The sequence below is a fragment of the Geosmithia morbida genome, assembly GCF_012550715.1.
Source record: "Geosmithia morbida isolate 1262 chromosome Unknown scaffold_9, whole genome shotgun sequence".
Lineage (NCBI taxonomy): Eukaryota > Fungi > Ascomycota > Sordariomycetes > Hypocreales > Bionectriaceae > Geosmithia > Geosmithia morbida.
In genome coordinates, this window is record NW_023336196.1 from 432,320 (window position 1) to 453,435 (window position 21,116).

The window sequence follows — 21,116 nt, forward strand, 5'->3', positions numbered from 1 at the left end:
TTTCATGGTCAAGAACAAGCGGACTGGATCCAAAACTATACACAAGAGCAAAAAAGAAAAAGAAAAACAGGGGAAGGAAAGCAAATGACAGAGCGGGAGAGGGACAGGGAAGGAGAGCGTTTATGAATGAGATATTCCATGAGATGCCAGGATGAATGAATACCACTACGCGGACACCACCTGTGATTGAATGCCATCCTTTTTACTCGAGGGTATTACTAATACTGCTGCTGTAATATTCTACAAGAAGCTCCGTCTTTGATATTAAACAATGCGCCCCCCCTCCCCTCCCCTCCCCCGCCGAGAGGAACTCCCAAAGTTGCGCCCTGTGCCAAAACCAAACGCCTTTGAATATTGAAAAGATGAAGCAGCCCGCGCGATGCAAAGGTGTGCAGGAGAGAGAGAGAGAGAGAGAGAGTGAGGGAGAGAGAAGAGGAGAGAGGGAGAAGTCCCTCCTTTACCATCCACCGCGACCATACCCCCGGCCCCCCCTCCCTCTATACCCACCAGGACCTCTGGGACCACGGGGCCCCCCTCCTCCGCCGCCACCGAGACCGGGCCCGTCGTCGTCCATGGGCTGCTGCCTCGACGATATCCTCCCCTTCATCTCGCGCGGGAACGCGTCATACGTCTTACGCATTTGCGCGTAGCCCAGATGCATCTTTCCGTAGAAGTGGTCGGCCAGCCGGCGGTCGTTGTCCAGACGGCTGAGGTAGGCGCCGCAGACGTCGCAGACCTGCAACTTCTGGTGGCCAGAGGGGCCAGAGGTGTCAGAGAGGGCCTTGAGCTCGCGCTCGCGCTCGGCTTTCGTCTGGGCGGCCTGGCGGACGCGGAAGAGCTCGTCCTGCGCGCGGGAGACTTCGCCCATCGATCCGAGGATCTCGACTTCCAGGAGGCCGCATTCGATCGAGGTGGAGAGGTCGGCTATGCCTTTGAGCTGTTTTGGGTATGTCAGTATCTTTTTTTTTCTTCAACGTCATTTGAGTATTTTTTCCTCTTTTTTTTTGTTGTGTTTTTGTTGTCTTGTTTTTGTTTTTGTTTGCGCACGCGCGCCCTTGGGTCAAGAGAGAGAGGGGTGAAATCTTGAGTGATTGGGAACGTACCAGAACATTAGTCTGGCGGATTTCATCGGGCGTCTTCTCCAGTCGGCGCTGCGCGGCATCAATCCGTCGGTTGCAGTCGTCAATGTACTTTTGCAGATCGCGCATATAGTCATACTCGAAGCCGTACCGCTGCTTCTCGCGGTCCGAGAGCGCCTCGTATTCCACCTTTAGACCCTCGGCGTGCACCTTGGGACACGTCCCCAGGTCCTGCTTGGTGTTGGTGAAGAGATCGTGAGGGCATGTGCCCACCAGGTAGGACCGGCATACTTTGGGGTCGTTGAGGGACAGTTGGGCGCTGCGCGACGTGGTTGAGCTGCCCATTAGCTGCTCTAGCAGCTTTCTCTGTTCGGCAGCCATGCTTTCCTCCCTTCTTCTTCTCCTCCTTCTTCTTCTTCTTCTTATCTGTCTGTTTTTGCTGTTCTGCTATGCTTGGTGGTGCTGTGTCCGTATGTTGAAGATGATTGGCGTACGTGGGGTGGATGGAATTGAGAGGATCAAGAGTAAAGTCGTAGCTCACTTGGCTTTGGGATTCTGCCGCCTCCGACCGCCCCCGCATTGGTGCTATTACCTTGCCGCGTTGGATACGAGGCAAAGGGACCATTCTTGACCACATAAACCCTTCGAGAGGAAGGGAAAAGCCTCCGGATGCGATTCGAGGCCGTCGCCGACTTCTCATGATATTCTTCCCTTCAGGCTGGCTGCTTCTAGCGGCGCAAGTCTTTTTGTTTGCTTCTGACGTCACCGCTGCTGCTGCTGCCGCCCCTGCTGATGGAGCAGCATCAGATTACCATGAACAGCTCACGCTGCGGCCGCTACCCGTGTCGTCACTCCTGGCGAGCTTCAACTTCCAGGCCAACACGACGATATCCGATTTCGAGTCGCAAAATTTCCGACTGTTTCCCCGGTCGCTGGCCCAGATCCTCCAGTACGCGGGCACGCGCGAGCTACACCTCCGGCTGACGCTGGGACGGTGGGACGCTGAGAACTGGGGCTCCAGGCCATGGGACGGGGCGCGCGAGGGCGGCACGGGCGTCGAGCTGTGGGCCTGGCTGGACGCCGAGACGGATGAGCAAGCCCAGTCGCAGTGGAGGACCCTGGTCAACGCGCTTTCCGGCCTGTTCTGCGCCAGCCTCAACTTCATCGACGAGACCAGGACGATCAGGCCCGTCCTGTCCTTCCAGCCCGAGGGCGACCACTCGCCCGAGGCCCTGGCCAACTCGAGGCTTCTGCACGGCGTGCTGCCCCACGAGGTCGTGTGTACAGAGAATCTCACGCCCTTTATCAAGATGCTCCCCTGCAAGGGAAAGGCTGGCATCGCCAGTCTGCTCGACGGCCATAAGCTCTTTGACGCATCCTTCCAGAGTATGGCCATTGACGTCCGGCCCGTCTGTCCCGCCGGCCAGGACGACTGCCTCCTTCAGATCGAGCAGACGGTTGACATGGTTCTCGACGTCAACAGGTCGAAGCGGCCAAGAGGTAAGTTTCTTCATATTACACACACACACACACACACATGTGTATATATATGTGTGTGTATATATACTTCTACCATAGATGTACTGGACGCTGACGACAATTACAGAGAACCCCATCCCGAGGCCTGTCCCGCCTCATGAGCTCGTGTGCGACAGCTCCAAGCCCTACAACTCGGACGAGGCGTGCTTCCCCATCGACCACCTCCAGAGCCCCGAGTGGACACTGGAGCAGATCTTTGGCCGTCCCATCAGGGGGACATGCCCGCTCGCCGACCCGGGCATGACGCCGGTGTGCGTGCAGGTGCCGCAGTCGCGCAACGTCTACTCGTCCAGCGGCGCGCAGCAGGTGAACGGGGCAGACGGGCATTCGCGCTGCTACAAGCCCGATCCCGAGGGCGACTTCACGCTGGTCATGACCAAAGTGGACGCGGCGGCAGGAGTGCAGGAGGTGGTCGAGCCGCAGACGCCGCTCCTGTACGCGGAGCGCAGCTTCACCGGCTACGGCCAGGAGCACGGTGGCGTGCAGGCGATCCTGACGAACCCGAGCGACACCGAGGTCGAGTTCGTGTACATGGAGTCCCTGCCCTGGTTCATGCGCATCTACCTGCACACGCTGGCGACGTCGACGGGCACGACCAACTCGTCGTCCCCCTCGTCATCCGTGCCGTCCCCGGATATCATCCAGGAGATCTACTACCGCCCGGCCCTGGACCGCGAGCGCGGCACCCAGCTCGAGCTCCTCCTGCGCATCCCCGCCCGCCGCACTGTCTTCCTCACCTACGACTTTGAGAAGTCGGTCCTCCGGTACACTGAGTACCCGCCCGACGCCAACCGCGGCTTCGACGTCGCCGCCGCCGTCATCACCACCCTCTCCCCCCGCGCCATGAACCTCCGCACCACCAGCCTGCTACTCTACCTGCCCACCCCGGACTTCAGCATGCCCTACAACGTCATCATCTTCACCTCGACGGCCGTCGCCCTCGCCTTTGGCGGCCTGTATAACATCCTTATCAGGCGCTTCGTCGGTGCCGGAGAGGGCCCGCCTTCGCCCCTCAAGGCCAAGGCTGCCGTCATCATGAACAAGATCAAGGGTCTGCTGAGGAAGAAGAGCGCCACTACCAAGGTAGATCATGGTTCCGACACCAAGTGAATGAAGAGAACGGATCAGATCTTTCCCTCCTGTCCTTTTTCTTGCTTCTTTTTTTTTTAAAAAAAAAGGGAGGAAAAGAAACAAAAGAAAAAAAAAAGATTCCTCGCCACGACTCTGTCATTCCCTTCTCAATAATGTGTGATTCAAGACTCTCGATGCGAAAAAGGATCAAGAAAAATGAAAAATAAAATAAAAACGGTGTATGATTCGACTACTTTGTGTGTGATCCTTGAACTGGAAACGTAGAGATTGTGAAAAGGTAAAAAAGAAGGGGGGGGGAACCAATAGAAGATGTTCAAGTGCAAAAGAACAGAGTTACTGTGGTATATAAATATAATAAAAAAGTGACAAAGGACGAGAAAAGTACTGCTGAGAGACGCCATCCTATGCTAAGTTATGGAGAGAAGAAAGAAGAAGAAAGCGCAATGCCTGGTCTAGACAAGTGAATTACCAAATTCTCTTGGCAACCATCTCATACCGAAAAGGCCCGTTATAGCCCTCCTCATGTGGCTTTGGCCTCTCATCACCGCCGACCTTCTTCCCCCCGGGGCCTTTACTCCCCGGTAGACCCTCGGTCTCGTCGGCGTGTATCCACCTCTGCCGCTCCTCTCCGACCTCTACGTGGCCGAAGCCGCCGACCCTTCGGCCTCCCTTGGCATCGTACGTGTCCCTCTCGGCCTTGTTGGCGGCGATGAGCCCGTCCTTGTGGCGCATGCGCGCGTACCGCGACCGGGCGTACTTGAGCAGGACCATGCCGAGGAGGAGCTTGAGGATGAGCAGGACGAGGAAAGCGATGAAGAAGAACGTGATCATCGTGACGGCGGCGATGGCGTCGTCCGACGTCCAGGAGTACCAGGGGCGCGAGTTCAGGGGTGACCCGTAGGGGTAGCCGTAGGTCGCGCGGCCTAGGGAGTCGCGGATCAGGGAGTCGAAGCGGTTCAGGGCCGCGATCATGGCCGGCGACGACGGCACGGCCGATTCCTCGCTCAGCGAGGTCTGGGTCGACGGCGGTACCGGCATCGAGAGGTGCGTCGACAGGAACATGTGGTACGTCTGGAAGGAAGCACGGATGAACAGGCATGACAGGGGAATGACGGCCAGTCCCAGACGTCGAGTCAGAGACGGAGTCATAAAGGCCTATCGATAGACGATGTATCAGTATGGGTAGGGCTTTATATATATATATAGAGTAGGGAAACAAGAAGAAGAACTCACGTTGGTGTAGTAATCCTTACAGAGAATGTCGAGGATACGGCTGTAAAAGTTGGGCTTGATATTGTTAAACTTAGTGACGTACGCATGCTTGATGGTATCGACCAGCATCTCGCTGCCGATGACGATGAGGAAAGGCGAGAGCACCTCTCCCGAGACGAGCCAGGAAGGGAGCAAGGTGAAGCTGTGGGGCAGGATAGACGAGTTGTGGAGCGGGGGGGAGGAGGAGCTGCCAAACGACGACGACGGGCCCTCGTCGTCGATGTAGTCGGACGACGTCCCGGGCACGGACAGGCCGCCGACCTCGACGAAGTTGCGCATGCCGATGATGAAGAGCATGATCCACAGCTGGAACCTCTCGACGATGTCGGCGCAGGTGAGCTGGAACAGATTGTCCTTTTCAAAGCGCTTGAAGACGGTGCTCTTGATCTCGACAAACTGGTTGGACAGGAGCAGGGTGAGCAGCGCGTTCGAGTACGAGTTGACGGCCACGTTGAGCGTGATGACCTGGTAGTAGAGGGCGATGGAGTGCAGGCAGTTGTACGCCAGGGCGAGCACGAACATACCCAGCGGGAGGAGCACCTTGGACCGGCCCGACGGGTTGCGCGACAGCGTCTCGTTGCTGAACAGGCACTCCAGTATGTCCTGGCCCAGGGCCGACAGCAGCCGGTCGCCCACCTCGAGGATGTTGTAGATGACGTACAGCTTGATGGCCGACTGCGCGCGGATGAAGTGGTACATGCGGCTGGCGTCGAGCGTCATCAGCGCCATGGAGCTGCAGATGATGACGGCGCCCTGCAGCAGGTCCGCCTTGTGGAACGCCGTCAGCCCCGAGGGCATCGACTTGGTCCTCTTGTGGCGGAAGATGCCGTCCCTATGTTTCGGCTTGTTGGCATTGTTATTACCATGATTATTAGAGCCGTGGCCCTGACCCTGACTGTTGTTGGCGTTGCCGTTGGCGTTGGCGTTGCCCGTTCTGGCCTGCCCGTTTTGCCGCAGGTGCAGCGACGGGGCCCGACCGGGGAAGCGCTCGCGTGGCATCGCCCCGTCCGGGTCGACGGAGAATTCGGAGAAGTCGCTGGCCGTACTGGCGCTGCGCGACCTCTCCGTCGTCCCAGTCCTGCCATCGGGTCCCCTGGAAGGCTTGTGACGACGGCCCCTCTCCCTCAGACGGCCCAGGCCACGCCACACGTACGACACGAGCCACTTGGTCTCCTTGCCGATGACATACCCCCACCACTTGACCAGGATGCCCACGGCCATGACGAAGCGGATGGGCAGGATGGTGAACGTGTACAGCCAGGCATCCAGGCACGCCAGGGCGCCAAAGTACAGCGTCCGCTCCAGGTACGTCGGCAGGAGCAGCACGTTCTTGAGGCGCTCGAACTTGACGGCGCTCGACTCGTAGGGTATGTCGTTGGTGTGCGGGTGGTAGATGTACAGCGGGCTGGGTCTCGACGCGGCAATCTCCAGCTGCAGGTGCGTGGGGATGGACATGGGCGGGAGGGGGATCTGATTCAGCCTCGGCGACGGCGGCGGGGGGGGGACCATAGCATCCGTCGGTGCGGGCGTGGTAAGCGTGTCGACGGCGGCGGCGGCGGCAGCGGAGACCCTCACCCCCTCGAGCCCCAGGCCGAGAGGATTAGGTCGAGCAGACGGGTTGAGCGAGTAGCGTCTGGGGCTGCGTGAGGCCGTCATGTCGTGCGATCGGCTGGAGGGCGGCGTAGATGCCGTCCTGGGCGACTGCGGCTGGCGGACAAAGTCGGCCGCCTGCCACGGTCGGCCGCCCTGTCTGGGCGGGTCGGTATGCGGGTAGGCTGCGATGTTGTCGTTGTTGCTGTTATTGTTGTTGTTGCTACCGGTGCTGGTACTAGTATCTGCATGTCTTCGAGTAGGTGCACGGATGGGCGGTCGGTCGTCTGCCGAAGTCGGCGCGGACGAGCCGCAGTCGCTCGACGGGTGTCGGGGCGCCGGGGCCGGAGCGATGGGCAGAGACTCGGGCGAGCTGGTAAGCTCATGCATCTCGGCGGCCGTCAGTTTCTGGATGCTGCTGCTGGCGCTCAGGCTCCTCGGCTTAGCCGGCTGCTTGGCAGCGTCTGCGAGCATTGTTTCGCCAGCGTCGTCGTCGCCGGGGGCGGCGTGATGGCGATGGTGCTGGTGATATGGGTCTTCGGATATGGATGATGAAGGCGACCGTCCTTTCTGCGGACTGCTGTTTCGCGGGGACAAGTCATCCTCCTCCGAGGTGGTGCGTTCCTCCTCAGACGATATGGAAGACAGCGCCGCTTCAGCTCCTGAAGGATGCAGTACTGCTTCTGCCGCTGCTTCTGCCGCTGCTTCTGCTGCTGCTGACGATGATGATGACGGGCCCTTTTCGTCCATAGAAGGGGAGGCCCATGTCTCGAGTCGGTCGGTCGCGTCGCTATGTCGCATGGGTTGGCGAGGAATATCGCAGTCGTCGACGGTCGCGGCCATTACAGACGCATTCTGAGCAGGCCAGAGAGGAGAAGGAAAGGAAGGAGGGAAGGAAGAAAAACCTAGAAGCCTCTCTTATGTACGGATCAAGTATTGAACGGTCGGTGGTGGGTGGTTGATGAATTGGTGAGATTGGTTCGAGACGCCCTTGATACATGCATATTCTATGCAGTGTGGGCTGCATTGTCGCCTGTGGGGCTCTTGCTGAATGTTAGAGAGCCCAGAGTATCTATGGATATAATCTATCATTATTACTACAAAGTGCGGAATGTTGACATCAAACAGCCGTCAGGTGGCGGCGCTCTGACAAAAGTATCACCACACATGTACATGTTCTCAATACCTCCTTATCCTGCATATGAAAGATATATTGGGTCTTTTATATATCTGCAGTCATTCATTCATATAATCCTTCTCCCAGTTACTCTGATGCTGCCGTCCTCTACAAGAACCCCTCTTTTCTTTTTTCTTTTTTACAAGACCTCTGTATATCCCATGCAATCGTATGCATGACACACAAACACTGCACTGCATACGCCCACACAGCAGTACCAAGATAGGATATAAAAGAGTCGACATGAGGACATGAGTGATTACATATGCTCGGCAGTGGTAGTGGTGTTTTGTGTGTATGTCAACGACTAAGACGTATCTCGTCGTCAATTTATTCTCATCGACTTCTATAACCTCGACTCATATACGGGCTCTCTAGACAAGAAACTCCTCGAACCACTCGATAGCCTGGTTGAAAGCCGACTTCTTGGCATACTTGACCACCTTCTTGGACAGGTCACCGCGGACAGCGAAGCCGTGCTCGACGCCCTGGTAGAGGTTGATCTGGTAAGGCACCCCGGTCTTCTTGAGGATCTCCTCGGACTGGTAGCGCTTCTCGTTAGGGAAGATGGTGTCGGTCTCGGCGGCGGCGATGGCGAACGGAATCTTCAGGGAAGCCAGCTCTTCCTCGTCGACAAACGACGGGTGAGCAACGTAGGCGACGTCGATGCCCAGCTTGGCCTGGCGGACGACGTACTGCGAGGATAAGTCGGCATTTCCATTCCTCTCCTTCCCTTCACTTCTCCAGTCCCCGAATGATTGCTTACCTTGGCTCCGAAGCAGTATCCGACAGCACCAATCTTGGTGAATCCCTGGCCCTTGAGAGTCTTGATGGCCTCAGCCACGATGCCGTCGACGATCTCCTTGGTGTGAGGGTTCTTGCCACCGGTACCCTCGGCGAGCCACTTGAAGATGTCGAAGCCGGCGGGGGGGTTGAGGCTGGCCTGGTCACCGTTGAACAGGTCCGGCACGAGAGTCGTGTATCCCTCGACCGCGAACTCGTCGGCGATCAGCTTGCTGTTCGGCCAGATGCCAAAGATGTCCGTCACGATGAGGATGGCCGTGTTCTTCCTCGACTCGGCGTTGGGGCCGGAGGCAGTGGCAATGTAGGCATCCGTCTTATCGTCGGCCAGCTTGGTCAGCTTTCCCTTGGGTTCGCCGCTTCAATACGATTGAATGTTAGTTTATTATCCTCATCAATATTCCCCATCCTCAATACGGAGGGGCAATAAATTGAAGGCACCCCGCATTTTGGAGAGGAGCTCGCTTCTTTTTTTGTGTTTGGCGGACGGAGGGGTATTTATTTGTCTTACCCAAAAAGGTTGCCGCGAACGCAGCAGGGTCCAGGAGGGTTAGAAGCCATCTTGATGGAGTAAATCGACTTTCTTTCTTATGCTTCGTTTCACAAACTTGTTCAAGAGAAGATAAGAAAGAAGAGGAAAAACGTCGATGTTGCTTTTCGCTGAAGAGGAGGGGCCTTCGGAGATCGGAATTGCGACACACAACTGTGGTGGACCGCTGAGTAACGCTTGATCAATTAATACTGAACTTGCTTTCTCCTCCTCCATGACGAAACTTGATCCCCCCCCCCCTCTTTCCTTTATATACTCCTCATTCACTTCTTGGCCTCACCCTCTCCCCTCTCCTCCCTCCCCTCTTCCCCCTCCCCCCCCCTCCTCCCTCTCCCTCTCTCTACTTTCTCATTATCTCCTTTCAATCACCTGTATTATCGTGATGACTCCTTCGTCTTACTAGTATCCATAGCCTACCAATATTTTTAAGCTTCGCAATGCAAGGGACAGAGAAGAAAAGATGGTGATGTCGCAATATTATCTCATCATGATCCACAATGTCAGCAACGACGCGAGAGGTGCCGCAATCAGAAAGGCCGAATCCTGTCGCTCGTCTCTCTANCCTCCCCTCTTCCCCCTCCCCCCCCCTCCTCCCTCTCCCTCTCTCTACTTTCTCATTATCTCCTTTCAATCACCTGTATTATCGTGATGACTCCGGTGATGAGCCGAGAAAGGGACCGCTCAGGCCTGCTAAGCCGATTTCGGTTTAACCCCCCCCCCCCCTCTCTCTCTCTTCTTTTACGTGCTTATACATCGCGCATGACAAAACTGTATTCTAGCCGTTTCTTTACATGGGTCCCGCCCCTCCACTTCCAGGTCCTGCTTCCGTAGCGTTGTCCGTGACCCGTTATTTCTGCCGCATAGTTCCCTTCGCTTTTCGCTTTTTAAAGGCAATAAGAGGTGGCGCCGATGGTGTTGCCGATGCCGGTGCCGATTCTTCGGACTTAAAGTGGCCGTTTATGACTGGTACTTCTGCCTTGACGGCTTCTGTTGCCAAGATGCTCTCGTCGTCGACTTCTTTTTTGGCAGCCGGTGCCGATTCTTCCGGCTTGACCTTACCACCACTTGTTGCCGCATCTTCTGCTTTCGCAGCCTCTGATACTGGTAATTGGATGTTCTCGTCGTCGACTTCCTCCTTGATAGCCGGTACCTTGTCCTCCTCTTCTTTCTTCCCTTCTTCCCTCTTCACCTCGCCAGCACTGTCAGCCCCGTCGCTCTTTGTGAAGACGGATCCGTTCAGGAGAGCATCCAGCTCGGCATCCTCGTCCTGCGGCACACTTTTTGAATCCCTCCCCCATCTCCTGGGTTTCTTGAACAGCGATCTGACAGCATCCTCCTCCTCCTTTTGATCCTCCGTCGCCTCGCGCTTCCTCACCCCCGTCGCCAACTTTTCTTTGTTGTCCCTGTCGTCGTCCCTGATGACCCTGGTACTCATCACCTGCCACTCTCCCACCAACGCCATCTCCGGCCGTAGCTCACTAGGCATGGCGACGCCCATCTCTGCAAGCTGCTCTCGTTGCTTCCTGAGCTGCGCATCGTCCGCTCGGGGGGCGCCCGCGCCTGCGCCCGTGCCTGATGGTGATGATTTCGTAGAGAAGGAGAACGATGTTTTCGACGATGGCCCGGCTCCAGATCCAGATCCGGACCCAGACACGATGCCATTGACTCGCTCAATCTCTTGTCGCGCCCTTTCCTTTTCGCGCTCCTCTCGTTCATGTCCGCGGTGGAGTTCGCGCAGGAACCGTTTTAAGTTGCCCTGATGCCGTCCTGTCGCCTCGTGATTCTGTCGCTCGAGCTTGGTGTCGCGCACGTAGCACGCGCAGTGCTTGCACCAGTAGCGCGGTGTCGATTTCCAGTGTTCTGACATTATGTGTGTGGGGTTGAGAGTGTGCGTGTATAATGTATATCGCCGTCCGTCCGTATATTACGTCCTAGCAGCGAGGAGACAAGGAACTTGGGAACAGGTTGCAGACTTCGTAGTGGTAAACCGCAAAGTGCACGTACCGTCGGCCAAGCAGTGCAGAATTGAAGCCGTCATCAATGATTACATAATATTTGTCGCCAAATATTACTACTAGTGACCAGCAACCCCGAAGCATCACATCCGGTTTGTCGGCACAGTTGATCGTCATCGGCTTCATTCTCATACTGATAATATCTAAGCATAATCTAATCTCTGTTCCATGAATAATGCACCAACGAGCAACATGCCCTGACTACACAACCCTAAAACGTTGCACACTGGCTTGGGAGCCGAACAAGACCCCGTACCGCTACGCCTCTACCGTGCCATCACCCTGCAGAGCTGCGTCAAAGGTAGTAGCCCACGATGAGCATGCAGAACGCGAGAGAAATGGTCAAAACTGGTATATTCTTCCCGGAGCCACTCTTCTTACCATCCTTCTTGTCGTCCTTCTTCTTACCACCCTTCTTCCTACCACCCTTACCCTTCCAGGTTGGAGGCTTTGGGGGCTTGGGGGCAGGCTTAGGCTGAGGCTTTCCAAAAGGCCTATAACTACCTGCACGCACGTACTCGGCTGCGACGCGGGTGGCAGAAGGCACACAGGTGGTTGACGTCGCAGCCGGTAGCGGTGGAGGAGGAGACGTCTGGATTTCTTTTGTGAGAAACAAATAGCCAGGGTAGGTTGTGTGGATGTAATAGGGGGTAAAATATGTGAGGACTCACCGACTCAACTAGACATTCACACGTCAAGGCTTCTTGTGAGCAGGTAGAAGGCTGAGGGGGATGAGGAAGTCCTGGAACAGGTGCCTGGATCTGACCATCAGGAATCTGGCTGACTGCTGGACCAGAAGGTGCGGGAGCTTGGACGGGGTGGTAGGGGATCCGAGACGCGACAGGCACCTGCACCTGGCCATCGGAAATCTGGGTGATAACCGGTGCTTGAACCGGGGGGTTAGGGATCCGAGATGCGACAGGCACCTGCACCTGGCCATCGGGAATCTGGGCGATAACCGGTGCTTGAACCGGGGGGTTGGGGATCCGGGACGCAGGAGCTTGCACTTGCCCATCTGAGATTTGCTGGACAGGAGCAACATCCCTGGGGCCGACATTACCCGGGCAGGGCACCACACGTATGCTGATGGCTTGGCACTGACCAGCCCAGTGGCGATCATACAAATTGTAGAACGTACCAGAGAGGCATTGAAACCACCTCGTATCCCCATCTAGTGCCAAGAGACCTCCTGGACAGATGGAGAATCCTCTTGTGGATAGGGCATTGTGCTGGGGAGGGTTGTCGAACTGAAACTGGAAGTTTGACGCAATGTACCCGGTTCGCTGTTGCTGATCCCGGAGAATGCCATTGTTGAGAGTGAGAACCAGGGAACCCGGCGAGCAGGTTTGCTGGAGTGTCTTTGTCAGCCAGCATTCTTCAGAGAAAAAAATCCATCATCATCCATGACATACCGCCGCAGAGCGTTTGCTAGATGGCTGGTTAACGGCAATCTGAAACCCTCCGTCAAACGAGTCACGGCATACTCGAGGAGCACCTTGTGGCACTGCAGCAACGCCAGCTGCGAGGTGGGCAAGCAAGACAGCAGATTTGACCATCTTGCCCTGGAGAGGGATTGTTAGCCATAGGCATCGTGACATGATGGGATGAAGAGAGGGGGGGGGGAGGCTGGAACGTTGGTCACGTACCCTTGGTAATGGAAGGTAAGATAGCAAAAAAGGTATAAACGAGTGTGGTTGTCGAGATGGTGTTGCCCGATAAAATGAAAAGGGGCGTGGGTTGGGCCAGCACGGGTTGTCTTGTCTGGAAGGGTCGCGGAGAGGAAAAGGAGGAAGAGAAGGGCGTCAGAGTTGGCGTCCAGAAGAGACGCTTGATATACTCGAGAGATTCAGCTTCTTTGGGAAGGAAGACCCCGAGGAGCCTCGACGCAGTTGGGAAGGCACATGGAAGTTCTTGCCCACGTATTGATGTTTTCGGTGAATTATCAGCACCAGGCGGGAAGGTGCGGCTGGGTAGAGCCCATGATTGGGAAGCCGCGGATCATCGTGAGAGCTGGGAGGGCGTCAATAACAGGAGTGACATATGGCCATCTATTCATTAACCTACTGGCCAGCTCGGAGAAGAGGCATGGCTGCAATGATGCTAGGAAGTAGCCATTGCCAGAACAGCTCAGCCTCGCAGCATCCGCACCGAGGATTCGAACGTGCGGCATGGACTGGTGAGGATGCGTCTATACAAGGAATCAACCTAGTACCTTTACAACTGGCAGTGTTGTCACGGCACTCATGACACGGAGCTCTTCTGCAGAGTAGTAATAGTCCTCTGTATATAAGAGAAAATACTGCGGTATCATGGGGGCTATATCTATCATTCATATGACGGCATCCTGTCTGATCATTGCATATACGTAAGCATCATGCCTGGATGCTTCCCTGTCCAATTGTCACCAACCTTCCCGTGATTTTATTTTCCCTTTCCTCGTCACTCATTATATCATAGCCTCGTCGCCTCTACAAGACTTTTCTCCTTCCGTTGTGTATGTTCTTTTTTTTTCATTTACTGAGCGCCAGCCAGAGAGAGCAGGTTGCCGCTGTTGGCAAACAGACCGGCCTGCTGCTTGTACAGACCTTGGACGGTCCTCTTGAGCAGCTCGCGCGTCTCAGGCTCAAGCTGTTCCTCGGGAGGACCCATCACCTTCTCCAAGATGGAGAGGATCTGGGGCGTGAGCTGCTGGACAGTCTGGTTGGACTGGTCATCTGTGGAGTGTGTTAGCCTATGCTCAACCGCAACTGCAAACAGAGCGATGGTGAAAGGAGGACGTACACAGCTGGTAGATGTTCTGGTAGATGGGCGCATTCTCCTCATAATCCTCCTTGAGCGGGAGGACATTGATAATGGAAGGAAGAGCCTGAGCGACAAACTCAGCGTTGGGGTTCTTGAGCATCATGCGGCTGAGGGCACCCGCGACGTTGTCCGTCATGCGCATCTCATCGACCGACAGAAGGGGCTCAAGCCTCTCCCAGATCTGAGGGAACATGGGGATCGTCTTAGCCGTGTCGGCTGACTGCAGAACCAGCAGGCCAATGGCGTAGGCCGCGTTGGACTTGGTCAGAGCGTCCGGGTCACTGAGACGACGGGCGAGAGCTGATCCGAGAGACTCGGTGTAGGGCGTAATAGCCTCACCGGTGTACTTGGCGATCTCGGCGATAGTGCCGACGGCCGTGGAGCGGTGGAGGTCCTCGGTAGAGCTGGCGAGCCTGAGAATAGGCTTCTCAAAGATCTTCCAGAGCTCACCGAAAGCCGGGCCAAGAGCAGCGGCCAGGCCGACAACTACGTCAAGCGCAGTGTCCACCACGAGCCAGTCGTACTCGGACGATCCGGCGTCGATGTCCTGCTCCTCCTCCTCGTCGCCAAGGTCCTGCTGGCAAGGGTGAGAGCGAGTGATGAGGAGACTGATGATGGAGACAACCTCCTGGAGGGCACCGTCGGTGGCGGCCAGAACGGCGGGGCCGCAGGCCTTGAGCGTGGCTGCCACGTTCCTGTTGATGTCGGTTATGACAGAGCTGTGGCCGAGTGGTTGCAATGTTAGCCAACGCTTCATGAACGGCAAGGCCGAAAGGGAAATAAAATAAGAAGAGAATAAGATTCCATGTCAGACGTGATAAAACGTGTTCTCAGCAACCGCATTTTGCGTCTGAGTGAGCTGGGTTTAACGTAGTGTGATCATCATGTGGAAAGGATGCAAGATCAAGGCATCGGGTATAAAAGAGGGGAAAAAATAAGACGAAACCAAGGTAAACATACCGTTCGCTGTCCTCAGTCCAGATGCTCATGGTGGCCTTGATAATAGCCTGGCCGATGGTGATGATGGACGCAGGAGGGGTGGGCGTAGGCGGCATACCGGCCTCCCACTTGGCCCCAGAGCCTTCCTCCCAAACCTGGAAGACACGGGCGTAGATGCGCCAGAGGGTGGAGATGGCAGTCTTGCGGCATCCCTCATAGGTGTGCTCGGCAAAGGGGGTGACCTTCTCGAGCGTCTGCTCAACGTAAGTCTCGAGCTCAGCGCTAGAGCATGAGTTGGCAATCAGGTCGCCGAGAACGTCGAGAGCAATCTCCTGCTCGAGGGCGACGGCAGTGACAGCACCAAGGTCATCGAGATCCTCAATGTCATCCCAATCGTCATCGCCAGAGGCAATGGTCGTATCCTCCTGGGTCTCGGGGGCCTTGACCTTGACGCGCTTGCCGCCGACGACAATGTGACCATCGCCGAGCTGGTTGGCATCGATTCCAGGAAGCTCGATCTCCTCCTCCTCGAGGTCCAGGGAGTGGAACAGGCCCTTGAAGGCACCCTGAAGGAAGTGGCCGAACTCAGCCTTGTACACCTTGGACAGGTTGGACCAGAGGATGAAGCTTGTCTCTTTCAGGCGGGGGTTGTCGAGGGCCAGAGCACTCTCGCTGGCCTCCATCAGCTTGACGACATAGGGCTGGAAAGTCTGGGCACCGACGGCGAGTGCGATGCGACCCATGCTGTCGCAGGTAGCACTGCGAAGCTCAAGAGCGTCTTCGTTCTCGTGAGCGACAACGAACCTGCCCAGCGCCTCCATGGTGTCCTTGAAGTAAGGCTGAAACTCGTCGGTCATTGAAGCAGCGATAGCACCGATAGCAGAGGCAGCGGAGCACTTGACACCGTGGTCGTCGTGGTCCAGAAGCTTGATCATGGGGGCGATCAGGCTGGGTCCGTACTGAGCCATGATCTTGGTGTCGATACCGTCTCCGAAGGTGTCGAGGGCACCACAGGCAGAGCGTATGATGGCCACGTTGGTCTTGTCAGAGGAGCCCTGTGCGGCAGCCTCGAGGTTCTTGAGGACAGCAGAGATGATGGGCTCATGGTGCGAGGTCATCTCATCACCCATCTCCTCGGCAAGATGAATCAAGCCGACAAGCGAGGCGTACCGGACGGAGGCCACGGGGTCGTTGAGGAGGTTGATGATGGTGGGCAGAAGGGGGGGGAGCTGGGTAGAGATGAAGTCGGGGGCACCCTCGGCAGCGTTTCCAAGGGCCAAGATGGCAGCCAGGCGGTGCTGGGGGTCCTGGCTAGTGGCAAGGGTGGGAAACTTCTCGAGCAGAGGCACGACAACCTGGCGGGGAGGCAGTTCGCTCGCGAGCGTGTCAATAAGGCTGATGGCGCTGCGAGAGGGGGTAAGCTCCTCCTCGTCCTCGGTGTCGAGCTCAGTGACGATCTGGATGGCCTGGATCATCAACTGAGCACCAACATCCTTCATAGCCTGGATCTTCATGCGACGGTAGCGAACACACTGAATAAGGAAGGCAAGGGCCTGGTTGCGGGCGTCATCATCAGCATCGCTGTTAGCAGCGAGCTGGAGCATGAACTCAATAAGGTCCTTGAGGTGGTGGCCAAGAAGGGCTGAGTCGTAGGCGATAAAGGACTGGAAGACCTCAAAGACGATCTTGTAGCTCTCGTCGTCCTCAGCCTCGACGGCAGCCTTGAGAATATTGACCATGGCAGGAAGGAAGCCCTGGATGTAGCTGACAGCCTGTGTGTCTTCCTCGGGTTCCACGATCATGAGAATAGCGCCGATGGCACGGACAACGTTGATGCGAACCTCCTTGCTCTGAGGGTCCTCAATGCGGGACTGAAAGAGCTTCAGGAGCTCATGAGTATGGTCACTGAAGTGGGTAGGGTCGTCCTCAAGCATGGCGTAGAGGATGAAAGAGGCAACCTCACGGGCAACGACGTTGTCGCTGTTGTTGAGGGGCAGCAGCTGTTTAAGGAACTCGTCACCCTCGCCCTCTTCCATGTCGATGCCAACAACACCAGCAATCAGGCGAGCCTGGGAGTGGCGGACCATGCTAGTGTTCTCCTTGAGGGCACCTTCAAGCAGGTGCTGGCGGGCAAGCTGGCGCTGGTCCTGAGGCGTCTTCTCCCAGTGCCTGGGCACGATGCGGAGGGCCTGGACCGAGGCCAGTTGGCGGATGCCGGCATCGCCGTGGGTCAGAGAGATCTCGATGAGGGCAAGGAGAGACTCCGGCTTTGTGTAGTAGTTCTTTTGGAGATCGGCGGTGATGAGCTTCACCTGCTCCGTGTTGGCTGGACGAAAGAGATTTTCGTTAGCAAAGAATGACCAGCCGAAAGCGACGGGAGGGGGTCTAGACGAAGGGGCAACAAGGCATTGCAAGGGCAAATTATATCTACTCACGTACTTGGCTGCCCTGCAGCAGCTGGGCGAGCTTTTCTTTGTCCATGATGCCGCCTGTTTCGAGTCACGCAGACGTGTTTCTCGAAGACAAAAAGACAAGAGGAGAAAAGGATAAGAGATCAAGTGGGCGAGGCGCGGGGCATAAGAAGGAAAAAAAAAAAAAAAGACCCAGGGCCCTGTCGCAACGCGGTGGGCGAAAATTTTGTTTGTGCCAAATTACCCCTGCCAACAGGCCTAGCTGGGGGTTTGAGCAGCACCTAATTACAGTGCGCCAACCCAAACGTCAGAGATACGCCGTGTCCCGCCTGTTGCCCCGCCCGAGGTGGAAGGGTCTTGTCGCCAAGGAAGCAATAACGAGTTCCTCCCACTAACGACAAAAGAGACAGGTCCGCTTCTCCACCTCATCTGGCCATTGCTATTGCAGACTCGGACTCGGTGCAGGTCCTGTCCTGTCCTGTCTTGTTATATGGCAACGTCATACATGGACGGTCTGCGTTCTGTAAGCAGTGCATGAATCTAGCCAAATGCCACTGTGTGAGTGTCCATTCTTCCTTGTCAGATCCAAGCCACGTCACTCGTAAAATAGACGAATGTCTGTGTGCATCCGTCGAGGGTACCACGGCTATTTGGTGCATCCTGTTGTGGGTTGGTGCACTTGAGTCAAGTACTATTCCTCACTCTATAGTTGTGTAGCCCAGGATCCACCCGGTATTCACCCAACGATGGGCGACTTTGGTAGGCAGATCTGCGTGTCTGCTAGCAAACTCTCGCATTTCAACCCCGGATTCAGAGACATGATATCGTCCATGGTAATTCCGTGCTCCTGAGCCAGATCCCAGCATGAGTCGCCACCCTGCAAGATATATGGGGTGCTGCCTTTGGCACAGGACAGTCCGGGTGCGGTGTCTTCCCTGCCATCCGACGGCCTGGAAGCTGTGTTGAGGTACCAGAAGAGGGCCATCAGGGAGACACCAACAAGGACAAAGAAGTTGAGCAGTGGCATCATCTCAGCCCGCCACGATGTCTGGGATTGAGTGTGCTCTGACATGAGGAATGGCTCCGTGTCCGCATCGACTTCGTCTGGATCTGGGGCCTGCCCGGCACGGTAGAGCTGGCCGTATTCTGCTCCAGGGGCCCCTTCCCAGAGACTCCCATCGGAGTCTTGGAACGTATAGACTTGCGTATCAGCATCGTATCCGACCCGCGTCATGCCCTCTGGCAGACGCTCCTCGTCCGTGTCGTATCGAGAGAATCGGGACATGGCGGTGGCTGTGTCTATAGGAGGTTGGAAAGTTTTGACGGAATACAGCTCCAGGTATAAGTAAAAACAAGATGATGGCTTAAAGGGACATCTGACTCGAAGAATGATGATGCAAGGTCTAAGAAGGGCTGGCCTGAGGGAGATTCAGTTGACATGACATTGTGTAAGGTCGGTGACGGGAAAATCAGGAGGCCGGAAGGGAACACCCTGAAACCCCAGGAGGCCAATCCACGTTATGTAAGCGTCTCACCCAGGTAAGAGAAACCCGCGATACGAGTTTTTGTACTCGTGCCGCACCTGCACGTACGGCATTACTACCATTACACGTATTATGCACCTGAGCTGTGTTAGCCAGAAAAAAAAAGAAGAAGAAAGAGAGAGAGATGCTGGTATTACTGAGACGGGTGGTTTTCGAAAAGTGGTGATGCGGAGTCCCGCTACCCATATCCTAAGCAAAGGCGAACAGCTAACTAACGTTAGGCTAAGCTGAAGGGAAATCTGGTCGTGTTGATCAGTCTAACTGTTGTCTACCTGTACTCCGTACTCGTTCTTGTTTTGTACATGTCTGTGGCTACCACGGGGATAGGGACACGAGTTATAAAACGATACGTCGTATAGAATGCATGTATTGCAGAAGGACTGCCTTGATCCCTCGACTATATTGTACGAGTATGGCCATAGAAGATGGTGTCCACTCGTACGACGATTCGACTTGTAGGCCTTGGGCGCGATTCCGGAATGATTAAAAATAACTCTGCTGCAAACGACGACGAGACCGATAGCCCAGCGCTATCCTAAATCTCTACGAGTACTCCGTACGATATCTAAGACACGTGGTGTTTCGCGGAAAGACAGCTAGCCACATCCATGTTTTCTTCTTTCTCTTTCTTTTGCCTTTGCCTCATAGACTCGTCCACGTTGACCGACTTTAAGGAGTCAGGGGATGCTCACGCTGACGAGTCTTCAGCATGTTTATGTTTGCTACTGGGCCATGCCCAGAGTGCAGCGCTTTCCAAGAGCCGTAATGTAAGGGGGTCCCGCATATGTAAGGAGGAGGGTGAAATTAGAGCAAAAGAAAGAAGAGAATTCAACTACGAGACCTTTGACAGGATGATGGGGTATCTGACAAGCCCATCCCTTCATAGTTTTATCATGGTCTGCGTGTACCGGGTCATATACTCGTGAGTCTTACGAGCTGGAGATATGAGTAAGATGCAGTCTATTGCTGATGGCGGTGATAGATTCCTACAATGGATCTGACCTGAGATTTTTACCCAGAGCCCGCCCTGTGAGTTTGGCCGCCCGCACCTTCAATAATATTAATATCGTCTGTTTGTGGCAAAAGTGTCAGGGTAGTCAGTAATTTACTAGTACTGCCGTGCCCGTATTTCTCCGTATCCTGGTAGTCTCCCCGGTAGCAGGTGTGGGCTCTTTTTTTTTTTTTCGGGGCAGCGCAATGTGGGATATAGCCTATAGGCCGACGGGATCTATCAGGTATAACTACGGCGTACGAGTATCTGTACTATAATATTCTGCAGGCGCCTTTAGAGTTGAGGAATGGAGAAATGAAAGCATGGGGATCATGATTTCGCCCCGTGTGTATGGTCGGGCCTTGCTACAAGTACTACAGTCTACGCGGCATCGTCGTGGCTGGACGTTGGGCTCGCAGAACCTTTCCTGGTATTGATACACCAAGAAAAGCGGGCTTATACTAATCTGTATTACTTAGTGCGTCAAGGGGGCCTTGTCAGAATGGCATCGAATTGTCGCGTTCGGCGTGATAATACACATCCTCATACGTGTATAGTGCTGGTAGTAATACTACCGCTATCCCTCAACCACCTGTCTCAGTCACCTGTGACCATACTGCTAGTAGTAAGCAGAAGACAGCCGGGGGACGACGGATGAAGAAGGAATGCCCGTCGTATTACTACGAGCACGATGCGGAGTGATATCGGTGCTTGTAGTCGTACGGGATGCATGCATTTTCGGTGATAATGTAACGTGTGGCTGAAAAAAATCTCCAGAGGGCCGGCCATGGAGGTCCTCAAAGCCAAATCTCGGGGGTGCCGTTCCACTTTGAGATATAGGTAATGCCGGTGCATGTGTGGCTTGTAAAGTCCACTGTACGAGATTGGGGCGTGGGCGCTAGGCGGTGGATTAGGGTTACTCGGCGCCTGCTTGGTGGTAGTACTGCCACGGGTTTGAACTTTGAAGGCACCAAAAGCCCCGATTTACGGTGACCAAGACCGAGTAGTCAATACCAGCCACTTGTAGCGGTCCCACGTTTGAGGGAGCGGGAATGTGGCTGGTGACCCGGTAAGCGGGTGTTCCCCTCTCCTCGTTGCCCCAATACATGCATACTACGGTGGAGTACGGTCCGACGTCTGTTTTTTAGCGCTGCACGAGCACTTTGAATCTCCGCCAGTTGGTTGGCCACTAGACGCCTTGGCCACCAGCGAAACCCGCCCGTAGACTCTACCCTCGTTTTTTCCCACGCTTACCAACGAGCCCCAGGCCTCACTCTCCTCTTTCCCAAGCCAACGCCCCGAGGATATCTCACA

At 55.5% G+C, this 21,116-nt stretch overlaps 8 protein-coding genes across 8 annotated transcripts; 1 reads left to right on the plus strand and 7 right to left on the minus strand.

Moving 5' to 3' along the window:
* Window positions 1–202: 202 nt before the first annotated feature.
* GMORB2_7654 (LUC7 N terminus) lies at window positions 203–1,460 on the minus strand (the record flags this gene model as incomplete). The annotated part of the gene is made up of 3 exons (XM_035469619.1): window positions 203–240; window positions 637–937; window positions 1,104–1,460. 3 exons carry the CDS (start codon window positions 1,458–1,460, stop codon window positions 203–205), a joined length of 696 nt encoding a protein of 231 aa, XP_035320713.1.
* Window positions 1,461–1,777: 317 nt separating this feature from the next.
* GMORB2_7655 (GPI-anchor transamidase subunit T) lies at window positions 1,778–3,728 on the plus strand (the record flags this gene model as incomplete). Its single annotated transcript, XM_035469620.1, has 2 exons — window positions 1,778–2,536; window positions 2,742–3,728. 2 exons carry the CDS (start codon window positions 1,778–1,780, stop codon window positions 3,726–3,728), a joined length of 1,746 nt encoding a protein of 581 aa, XP_035320714.1.
* A 447-nt stretch (window positions 3,729–4,175) lies between these two features.
* GMORB2_7656 (Eukaryotic membrane protein family) lies at window positions 4,176–7,046 on the minus strand (the record flags this gene model as incomplete). The annotated part of the gene is made up of 2 exons (XM_035469621.1): window positions 4,176–4,865; window positions 4,944–7,046. 2 exons carry the CDS (start codon window positions 7,044–7,046, stop codon window positions 4,176–4,178), a joined length of 2,793 nt encoding a protein of 930 aa, XP_035320715.1.
* A 1,077-nt stretch (window positions 7,047–8,123) lies between these two features.
* On the minus strand, window positions 8,124–9,111 carry GMORB2_7657 (Dienelactone hydrolase; the record flags this gene model as incomplete). Its single annotated transcript, XM_035469622.1, has 3 exons — window positions 8,124–8,444; window positions 8,516–8,909; window positions 9,062–9,111. 3 exons carry the CDS (start codon window positions 9,109–9,111, stop codon window positions 8,124–8,126), a joined length of 765 nt encoding a protein of 254 aa, XP_035320716.1.
* Window positions 9,112–9,947: 836 nt separating this feature from the next.
* GMORB2_7658 (U1 zinc finger) lies at window positions 9,948–10,967 on the minus strand (the record flags this gene model as incomplete). The annotated part of the gene is made up of 1 exon (XM_035469623.1): window positions 9,948–10,967. The coding sequence occupies one exon, from the start codon at window positions 10,965–10,967 to the stop codon at window positions 9,948–9,950; it is 1,020 nt and encodes a 339-aa protein (XP_035320717.1).
* A 443-nt stretch (window positions 10,968–11,410) lies between these two features.
* Window positions 11,411–12,671, minus strand: GMORB2_7659 (outer cell wall protein; the record flags this gene model as incomplete). Its single annotated transcript, XM_035469624.1, has 3 exons — window positions 11,411–11,707; window positions 11,787–12,464; window positions 12,528–12,671. 3 exons carry the CDS (start codon window positions 12,669–12,671, stop codon window positions 11,411–11,413), a joined length of 1,119 nt encoding a protein of 372 aa, XP_035320718.1.
* A 958-nt stretch (window positions 12,672–13,629) lies between these two features.
* GMORB2_7660 (importin-4) lies at window positions 13,630–17,337 on the minus strand (the record flags this gene model as incomplete). The annotated part of the gene is made up of 4 exons (XM_035469625.1): window positions 13,630–13,829; window positions 13,897–14,636; window positions 14,878–17,182; window positions 17,292–17,337. The coding sequence occupies 4 exons, from the start codon at window positions 17,335–17,337 to the stop codon at window positions 13,630–13,632; spliced, it is 3,291 nt and encodes a 1,096-aa protein (XP_035320719.1).
* A 666-nt stretch (window positions 17,338–18,003) lies between these two features.
* On the minus strand, window positions 18,004–18,552 carry GMORB2_7661 (LysM domain; the record flags this gene model as incomplete). Its single annotated transcript, XM_035469626.1, has 1 exon — window positions 18,004–18,552. The coding sequence occupies one exon, from the start codon at window positions 18,550–18,552 to the stop codon at window positions 18,004–18,006; it is 549 nt and encodes a 182-aa protein (XP_035320720.1).
* Between the last annotated feature and the right edge of the window lie 2,564 nt (window positions 18,553–21,116).